The sequence below is a fragment of the Ammospiza caudacuta genome, chromosome 15, assembly GCF_027887145.1.
Source record: "Ammospiza caudacuta isolate bAmmCau1 chromosome 15, bAmmCau1.pri, whole genome shotgun sequence".
Classification (NCBI taxonomy): domain Eukaryota; kingdom Metazoa; phylum Chordata; class Aves; order Passeriformes; family Passerellidae; genus Ammospiza; species Ammospiza caudacuta.
In genome coordinates this window covers 10,703,169-10,712,406 of record NC_080607.1, presented here as the reverse complement: position 1 = coordinate 10,712,406, position 9,238 = coordinate 10,703,169, and the positions used below count along the sequence as shown (strand labels likewise).

The 9,238-nt window shown below is 53.7% G+C and overlaps 1 protein-coding gene across 1 annotated transcript; it reads right to left on the bottom strand.

Annotated features, from left to right (window-relative positions):
* Positions 1–7,478, bottom strand: MATN4 (matrilin 4). Its single transcript, XM_058814830.1, has 11 exons — positions 7,406–7,478; positions 5,984–6,126; positions 4,492–4,918; positions 3,728–3,850; positions 2,889–3,011; positions 2,667–2,789; positions 2,409–2,531; positions 1,559–1,972; positions 1,071–1,223; positions 208–312; positions 1–59 (listed from the first exon to the last, which is right to left on the bottom strand). The coding sequence occupies exons 1-11, from the start codon at positions 7,476–7,478 to the stop codon at positions 1–3; spliced, it is 1,866 nt and encodes a 621-aa protein (XP_058670813.1).
* Positions 7,479–9,238: the final 1,760 nt, after the last annotated feature.

Sequence of the window (9,238 nt, the reverse complement as noted above, 5' to 3'; positions counted from 1 at the left end):
TCACTTCTTGTTGGCAATCTGCTTTTCCAGGTCTTCAAGTCTGGCTGTCATCTGAGCAAGTGAACGTGCTAAGGAAACAGCGTGAGCCAGGCAGTCTGCTGGGCAAAGGGCTTAAAATTTCCCCTCTCCCATTTACCCATCCCTCCCTCCCCCACGTGTGATCTGTCCCCAGGCCCCTGACAAGCCCAGCCTCACCCCAAAGGATATTTTTCTCGGTCAGGCTCTGCAGGATGGCCACGGTGTTGGTCTGGAACTGCACCAGCGCCTCGCACTCGCACGGGCTGCGGATTTCCATCTCCCCTTTGCCCTCCTCTGTCACAGGGGGTTTGGCTGCTGTCACACCATGGCCCCACAGAGCCCGCTCTCCCTTGCTCCCAGACAGGTCCCTTGTCCCTGCAGCCACCCTCTGGGGCTCAGGGCTCTCCCCACCACTTTGCCCCCTTCTTCAGCCTCTCTGCTCTCTGTCAGGCTGCCCTGCTGATCCAGCAATCCCTCTGCCAGGCATCCCACAGAGCTGTCACACGTGTGGGCACTGTGTGCCAAGGACAGCCAGTGCTGAGCTACACTTTGCCTTCAAGCTGGGGCAGCAAGCGGCACGTTGGCTCTGTTTCTGCAGCCCTGTGGGGGTCTCAAGGGCACTGGGGAGCCCCAGCCTGTCCCAGGGCAGGGAGACCCTCACATTAACCCAGCTGCAGCAGGAGCACAGGTCTGAACAAGGTGCACAGGGCACCTTCAGAGCATCCCACAGGGCAGGGTGCCACTCCCAAATTCTGCCCATGCAATGGCACTGGGGTGGTTGATCACATTAATACTTTTGTATTAACCCCTCCTGCTTTTTAATTAATCCCCCCAGCTTCATCTTCTCTTCCAAATCCCCTCCAGAGACCCACATCTACACCCACAACAGCCTGGAGAGATCCTGTGACAGCCTAGGCTCACACCAGCCCAGCTCAGCCTTGGGGTGCTTAACACAGGGTGACAGACACACAAACCACCCTGCTGGCTCTGTGGGGACAGAAAGGTTTCCCTAGCTTGGGGTCAAGTCCCCTGGTGTGGCCAGGAGCACCCACCTGGGCAGATGTTCAGGGAGAAGTTCTCCACAAGGTGGGTCATGGTGGTGAAGTCTGCAGAATAGGAGAAGTGCTGCTCCACTGGCTCGGAGGCGATCGCTCTCAGCTCTTCTTCCACAGCTTTCCCAACACCCACGGCAAACATGACAATCCCTGCACGGCAAGGACAGATCCTGAGCACTGCCCTGGCCACCCTGCAGCAGGCCCAGAGGGAGCAAAGGCAAGGAGGCAGGATTTTCTCTGGGCTTCCCAAATACACAGCAGGAATTTGGGAAGGACAGGCAGGAGCGTGGCAGCGCTGTGGTGGTGGAGGCTGCTGCATGAAGGATGCTGCTCAGAGCACCCGGTGGCCACTACAGAGCACGTCTGCCATGGGATGCTGCTCCCCAAGGCTGGATGCTGCAGCTTTTCACTGAGACAGCCACACCAAGGAACCATCCCAGGATGCCCAAAACACTGAAATTTGGGGTTCCCAACACCCCCTGCACCTGATTCCTTTGCTCTCCTGGCCCATTCGGAGATGTCATCCTGGGAGCGTCCATCTGTAAAGACCAGCCCGATTCTGGGGATGTTGTGGGAGAGAGGCCTGGCACCTTCCTGCTCAGAGAAGCTGTGCTCCACCATGTGCTTGAGGGCCAGGCCTGTCATGGTGCCCTTCTCCATGTACTCCACATCCATCACGGCCTTCTTGATCTCATCAGCACTGTGGTACTTGTTGAGGGGGAACTCGGTGCGCACGCGGCTGGAGTACTGCACCAGCCCCACGCGCGTGCCCTGCGGGGACACCTCCAGCAGATCCACAACACGGTTCACAAACTGCTTCACCAGCTCAAAGTTCTGGGGCCGCACGCTCTTGGAACCGTCGATCACCATCACCAGGTCGACGTGCCCAGCTCCACACTCTGCAGGGACAGGGGAAGGTGACAGAGGAGCAGCCTGGCCACTGTCACAGTGAAGGGCTGGGGCACAGCTTTGTGGCGCTATGGGAACATCCTGGAACTGCAGCTACAAAGGACAGCAGACTATGCCCTAGGGACTCAGCCCAAAAACCTCCACTGATATCCCAACATCCTGTGAAAGTCTTTCCTAGGTTTCTCTTTTCCCAAAGTTTTCCTTAAAGCTGTTGCACCTTCTGGGCCATGTCTCTGAGGACACAGGCATCCATCCCCACAGCAGCCAGGGTGTTCCCCCAAGCCACAGCTAACTCTCCACCCTCTTCCAGCCTAGCTTAGAGTCCCAAGTGGAGACAGAGCCCCCCAGCCCAGTTTCAGGTGAGCTCTCTCCAGGAGCACAGAGCCCAGATAAGAGGAATGTCAAGGGCTGTGTTCCAGTACTCACTGCTGCATGTCTTGCCATCAGCCTGGAGCCGCTGGCCCTCAGGGCACACGCAGTGGTAGGAGCCCTCTGTGCTCACACACTTGAACTCACAGCCGTGATCCACCCCGTTGCAGAGGTCGGTGGCTGGAAGACAAGCCGAGGGCATGGGGTTATCCCCACTCAGGGTGGTTTGGGAACAGCCCTTCCCTGGAGGCTGGGCAGGACATAAAGGCACGTGCTATACACACAGCCTGTGCTGTGCAGCACACTGGGACCTACCCCTGCAGGACTTGCCGTCGGGCTGGAGCGTGAAGCCGCTGCGGCAGCGGCAGTAGTGCCCGTTGGGGATGCTCACACACTCGTGCTGGCAGCTGTGGTTCCCAAAGCTGCAGTAATCAATCACTGCGGACACAAGGAGAGCGATGGCAGAAGGGAAAAGACAAGAAGATAAAGAGAATGGGAAGCAAACAAGAAGGGACAGGGAGGGAGACAGCCTCTTACTCGTGCAGCTCCTCTTGTTGTGGCTGAGGTAGTAACCCGGCCGGCAGCGGCAGGAGTAGGAGCCCCGCAGGCTGACACAGTGGTGCTGGCAGCCGTGCCTCCCATCCGCACAGGCATCGATGGCTGGGGGAAAATGGGACACCCATCACCCTCCTGAGCCAGCCTCCAACAGGACACCCATCACCCTCCTATGGGACACCCATCACCCTCCTGAGCCAGCCTTCCTGGGACACCCATCACCCTCCTGAGCCAGCCTCCAACAGGACACCCATCACCCTCCTGAGCCAGCCTCCAACAGGACACCCATCACCCTCCTATGGGACATCCATCACCCTCCTATGGGACACCCATCACCCTCCTATGGGACACCCATCACCCTTCTGAGCCAGCCTCCATGGGACACCCATCACCCTCCTCTCCCAGTCTCCTTGGGGCAGCAGGGCACGACTGCTCCAGGGCTTCGAAGCAGCTCCCAGCACCGTGAAAGAAGGAAATGTCCTGATGTGGTGGTCAGACCAACTAACACAGCTTTGCACTAAAATCCAGGCGAAAAGCACTGTGCACTCAGGGTGTGAATCCTCTGGAACTCACTGCCTGGACCCCCTCAGCTGACAGGTTGTGCCCCCAATAAGTCATGAGTGTCCCATCTTAGGTGGGCAGGATTTAGCAATGCTGAGTGTCTGCAGGCATTACAGACCCGGGAGGTAGTGGGCCCAGTGAACAGAGCACCCAGACTGCTGCTGGCCTCCCTGAATCCTCTGCTGTGTGCCAGCTTCCCTCCGTGGGACCCATAACTACAAGCTCCCCATGAAAGTTCAGAAAACAAAAAGGGTTTTTACGGGAACAGGTCTTTCCATCCCCATTGAGCCTGTAGCCTGGGTTGCACTCGCAGTAGAAGGAGCCAGGGGTGCTGATGCAGCTGTGCTGGCAGCCGTGCTCCCTCTCCATGCACATGTCCACCCCTGCAAGACAGAACGGGCATCAGAGTAGCCCACAGGCATGCCAGACACATGGGCACCCTGGCTCTGGCATATGCCCTGTCCCTGCAGCAGAAACCAGTGTGACACAGCCCCACACAGCCCCAGTGCTCAGCCACTGATTTCCAGCACACAGACACTGTGCAGTGCCCTGTCCTTGCACCTCACTGGGGAGGTTGCTTCCCCATCCACACTGCTTCTGGCAGGGGCAGCCACCCCAAACACCCCTCTGAAGGTCTGGCCTTTTTTTTTTTGTCAAATAATTTAACCATATATCCCTACATTATCCAAACCACTTGTCGTCAATACACTTTCAATTAACCTTCCTCTATATTTCCTACTACCAAAAATAACAATCAACCATCATCATCACTCCACAACCATCCCCACACAAACAGAGAACTAACCCCAAAATTGGCCCCATCCCAAAAACCAAACAAAAATACAAACCATGATGATAAATCATCGACTAAGCACCCACCAAACTTTATGTTCTTGTAGCTTATAAAAAGCATGACACTGAAGACGTCAAGATGGCTGCCACAGCCCAAGGACAAAAGACTTGGGTGAGGAGCAGACACCAGTACCTCCCTTGCCACTCAGCACCAGCAGCAGCCCTCACCCACCACAAAGCTTGTCCTGGAACTGCTTGGCGAACTGCTGGATGAGCTCGAAGGACTCCACCAGGAAGACGTGCTCCTCCAGCGGCGGGGAGGCCATGGCCCTCAGGGAGTTCATGTCTGCCCGCTGGATGCCCACGGCGTAGATCTCGATGCCGGCGTTGCGGGCCTGCGTGGCCACCTCGGTGACGCGGTCCTGGGGCCGCCCGTCGGTGACGATGATGGCGATGCGGGGGATGCCCTTGTGCGGGGGCCGCGCGCCCTCCTGCGTGCTGAAGGCCACGTTCATGGCGTACTGGATGGCCAGCCCCGTCATGGTGCCCTGGGCCAGCGGCACGATGCTGTTGATGGCCCTCTCCATGTCCGCCCGCGTGAAGAACGTCTTGAGGGAGAAGATGTTCTGCACCTGGCTGGAGTACTGGATCACCCCCACCTGTTGTGTGGTGTTACATTTAACTAAATGACATGTTCTGTCTCAACCCTCGAAAATGTAGCGTTTATTCCAAGCCTGTGATCCTCCCCTGAAGTATCACAGATCTATAATCCCAGTGGCCCAAGTCTTATTCAGCACCCACCTTGAATCTCCCTGTCAAGCTGTGCGACAGGCACAAGAAGCCTCTTAGCCCTTTCCTCTCTCTTGGCCCTGCTCTCTCCTGGCTCCTTTGCTCCCTAGGTTCTCCCTCTCTCCCCCTCTCTTTCCCTTCCCCCCTTCTCCCTCATGTGAAAATGTGTATTTTATGATTGGCTTTTCGCAAATATTAAAATGAATATTATATGTGTTGTGTTAGAAAGTGATGTTGTATTAATTCTCTTAAGTAGTGTGTTAAATATAGTTTTAGGTTATAATAAAATGTTGAAATAGAAACTATGCTATGTGGGATATTTTTTTTCTAAAGAAAGGACTCGCACTGAGATAGCAGCCACAGGACACCTAAATCTTTCAGAGAAAGATTATCAGGAGAAACGAACTTCTGCATTATCAGGAGAAACGAACTTCTTCCCACCTTGCTCGGGCAGGATTATGAGAAAGAAGTTGACGATGACCAGACAGAATCCTGTATTTGAATGGAATTTATGCATCATGTATTGAGGTGTATGAATATGCAACAGGCGGTTGTTTGTAAGGGTTAATCCTCCGTTAATGTGGGTCCTTTTTCGGGCTTGTGCTGCCCAGAAAAAGGTACCCAGACACCCATAACTCTTTGTTTCTATTATCTCATATTGTCCTAATTCAAATTGTCCAAATTATTATTACTCTAATTGTATTACTATTTTTATAACCATTTTATCACTATTAAACTTTTAAAATTTTAAAAACAAGTGACTGGCGTTTTTCACACTCAGAATCCATGCTGCTCCCAGGGTGGGACCCCCAATAAACCCTCATCCAATGAGCACCCTCAGAAGCTGTGTGGAGTCTCCTTGCCTGCCTGCTGCTAGCAGCGAACACACAGCTTAGGGGGCCCCCAGGGATCCCCCAGAAGAACAGCTCACCCACCCGTGTGGCGTTGGGGCCCACGTCCAGGTTGCTGATGATGTCCATCATGAAGCGCCGCATGGTCTCAAACTCGAAGGGGCGCACGCTGCGCGAGCTGTCGATCACAAACACGATGTCCAGGGGACCCGTCCTGCACTTCAGGGCTGAGGAGAAGGCAAGGAGAAGGCTCAACCCTGTGGCTGTCTGCAGGGAGCACAGAGAGCTCTGCCTGCTGGCTGGGGGTTGCTCATGGGGGATGGAGAGAGCAGCCCCCACAGACCGGCACCTTCCACTGCCCAGTGAATCCACAGAAGGTTGTCACAGACATGTTTTATGAAAAATCCTTTTGTTAGGATCCTTTTCTCCTGAGAAGCTGAGAGGCCTCAGAAATTAAATGTAAACAATGATTATCTGCTGCTGTGGAATGCAACAGGTGCATCTGTGATTGGCCCATGCAGTTGTTTCTAATTAATGGCCAATCACAGTCCATCTGGCTCAGACTGTCTGGTCAGTCACAAGCCTTTGTTATCATTCTTTCTTTTTCTATTCTTAGCTAGCCTTCTGATGAAATTCTTTCTTCTATTCTTTTAGTATAGTTTTAATATAATATATATCATAAAATAATAAATCAAGCCTTCTGAAACATGGAGTCAACATTCTCGTCTCTTCCCTCATCCTGGGACCCCTGCAAACACCACCACAGAAGGTGGTGGAAGAGAGGGAAGCAGGGTCAACAGGCTGGGGAGACATCTCCTGGCTGTGGGTTCTTGTGGCTGTGGTTTCTTAAGGGCAGGGAATGAGACATGAAAAACAAAGCTCGCGGAGATTGAGCCAAAAAGCATCTCTTGAGCAAAAGGATGCTACCCCCAGAGCAAACCGAGGGAATGTTCAGCAAGTGAAATGCCAGTGGACATTACTGCTGGTAGAATTGGGCCTTAATCATAAAGGAAATGCTTTCAGTGCCTTTGGGATGATGCCAATCTCAGCTGCTCTAGAGGTCTCTGAGACATACCTGCTCCTTTCTCCATTTGGTGCCTTCACTGTTTTTAAGCTAAAATTGATTTAGATCTCTCTGTCCTGGGAGGAGAGAGGCTGGAACCTCTGGGTTTGCTTTGTCTCCTGCACCTGGAGAGTCAAGCAAGGAGGAGACTTTCCCTTACAGCTGTGTCTCCTGCAAGGTCACAGCCCATGGCCCGGAGGGTGACAAGCAGGGCTGTGTCACAGCTGAGGAGGTGCCCAGAGCAAGCAGCACCAAAGCCACCGTGCTGGGGCCAGGAAGTTTGTGTCCCACTGCTGGGGGGATCCTCCATCCTCCTGGGGATGCTCCCAAGGAAGAGGCATCATGTCCCCCCATAACACACAGCAAACTGTCCTCTGAGGGCTCCACTGCCCCAGGTCCTCACTTCTCTCCCCTCCATGCACTCCCCACCAGCCAGGGCTCACCTGCAGGTTTTGGTCTGGCTTCCAGTGTTGTCAGGAGGAGCAGGAGGAGAGGGGCAGCAGGCAGGAGCTTCATGATGGCTCTGGGAGAGCACACAGTTCCAGTGCTGAAAGGTTGTGCTGCAGGGAGAAGACAAGGTGCAATCAGTGCTCAGCCACAGGGCAACATTCTCCTGTGATGGGTGTCCTTAGGAAGTGCCAAAAACCCTCAACAGCAGCAGTTTTGACAGATCCATCCCCAAACTTCTCTGAATCCACATGGAATCTTTCCTGTTCCAAGGACTGGCAGTCTCAGCACAGCTCAATTTCATTACAGTAGCAGCACTCTGCCAAAGGGTCTGATTTTCTGCTCTGGGTGGAGCTGGCCATTGGACAAGCCTTATTTTCACTTGCAAACCAGGCAGATGGGATGTTCAGCCAAATGCTTTTTCCCTGACTGTGTGGCTGTTCTCTGCAGCCAGTGGAGAGTGGGAAAGCTGCACGCAGGGATGCAGAGCACCAGCCCTCCTGATACTCCTGCACGGGGAGAGAAGCCCCCAGATGAAACACCAGCACAGACAGCACCTGCTCAGAAGTCTCTCAAAGTCACTGGCAAAGATAATTTTTCCAAGAAATTCCATTCCTGACTGTTTCCAAACTCCCTTGGGAGAGCAGAAGCCTCTGCAGGCAGAGGGTGCAAGGGTGCCTTTAGAGTCCCCACCACTCTGCACCTCTCCCTGTCCTAAAGGTTTTTCCAAGGGATTCTCTGCACCTCAACAGTTTTTTCATGTCTTTAGGGTGGGATCAGTGTGGGGAAAGATATTTAAACTTGTTACCCAAAACCTCAGCTTCTCACTTCTCTCCCTCCCTGCCCACCTCTGTGCCTTGCCTTTCCTGGCTCCTGCAGGGATGTGGATTTATTTAGTTCATTTTTATTCCAGCTCTGTTTGGAAACCCAAGGTGCTAGGGATGGAAATACCACAGATAATGTGACTCTCCCCAGGACATGGGCAGTGCCAGGACTGGGCTCAGGTACTGGAAGGGTGCTTTTAAGAAAAAAACACATCAAAATTCATTTTATCGGTAGTTATCAGGCAGTATTTATTTAGCCCCAGGAGGTCTCAGCTGTAATTCATCACCAGGGTTGCTGTTTAATTGCTCAGTGGTTACGTGCAGCCCTGAACACCACGTCTTTGATAGCAGGGACACTGATAATAGGTTTCACAGCTGCATCTTAAAACTGTCTCGAGGCTCAGTGTTCACACCTGGAAAACTGTATTAGAGAATTAGGAGGGCAGAAAAGGGGTACTGGAGGATACTGGGGTCCAGAACACTCATCTCAAAGTGAGAGACGTGGCCTTTCCCTGGAGGGGAGAGCCCACCAGCCTGGGAGCAGCCCTGGACACAGTGACTCCACAGCAGTGCCAGGAGCTCCTGCAGAGCCCTGCAGGACCAGAGGGATTGCTCTGGCTGAGGGGATGAGCAGGGACAGCAGCCTGGCAGGTCCTTCCTAGGCAGCAGAGATGACCTTTGTGGCCAGGATTGCTCAGACACCTGTGCCCCCTCACCACATGCAAGCAGAGAGGCGAAGTTCTCCTCCTCCAGCTTTGTTTCCCCATTCATTCAGCAGATTCTTTTTCCAGCACTGCTTCTTTCCTGGGAGAAAGCACTCACAAAACACTAAATATTTTTGAGACAGCTGTGCCACCTAGAACATTTCTGCAGCTCTCTTCTCTGCACACCTCCCTGCAGTGGCAGGCTGCTGTGGAGCCTGTGTCTCACAGCATCCAGAGAGGTTCAAAGACAGCCCAGGGGGAGGAATGAGCTGTCGGGCCAGGAACCAAGAAGGAGAAAACC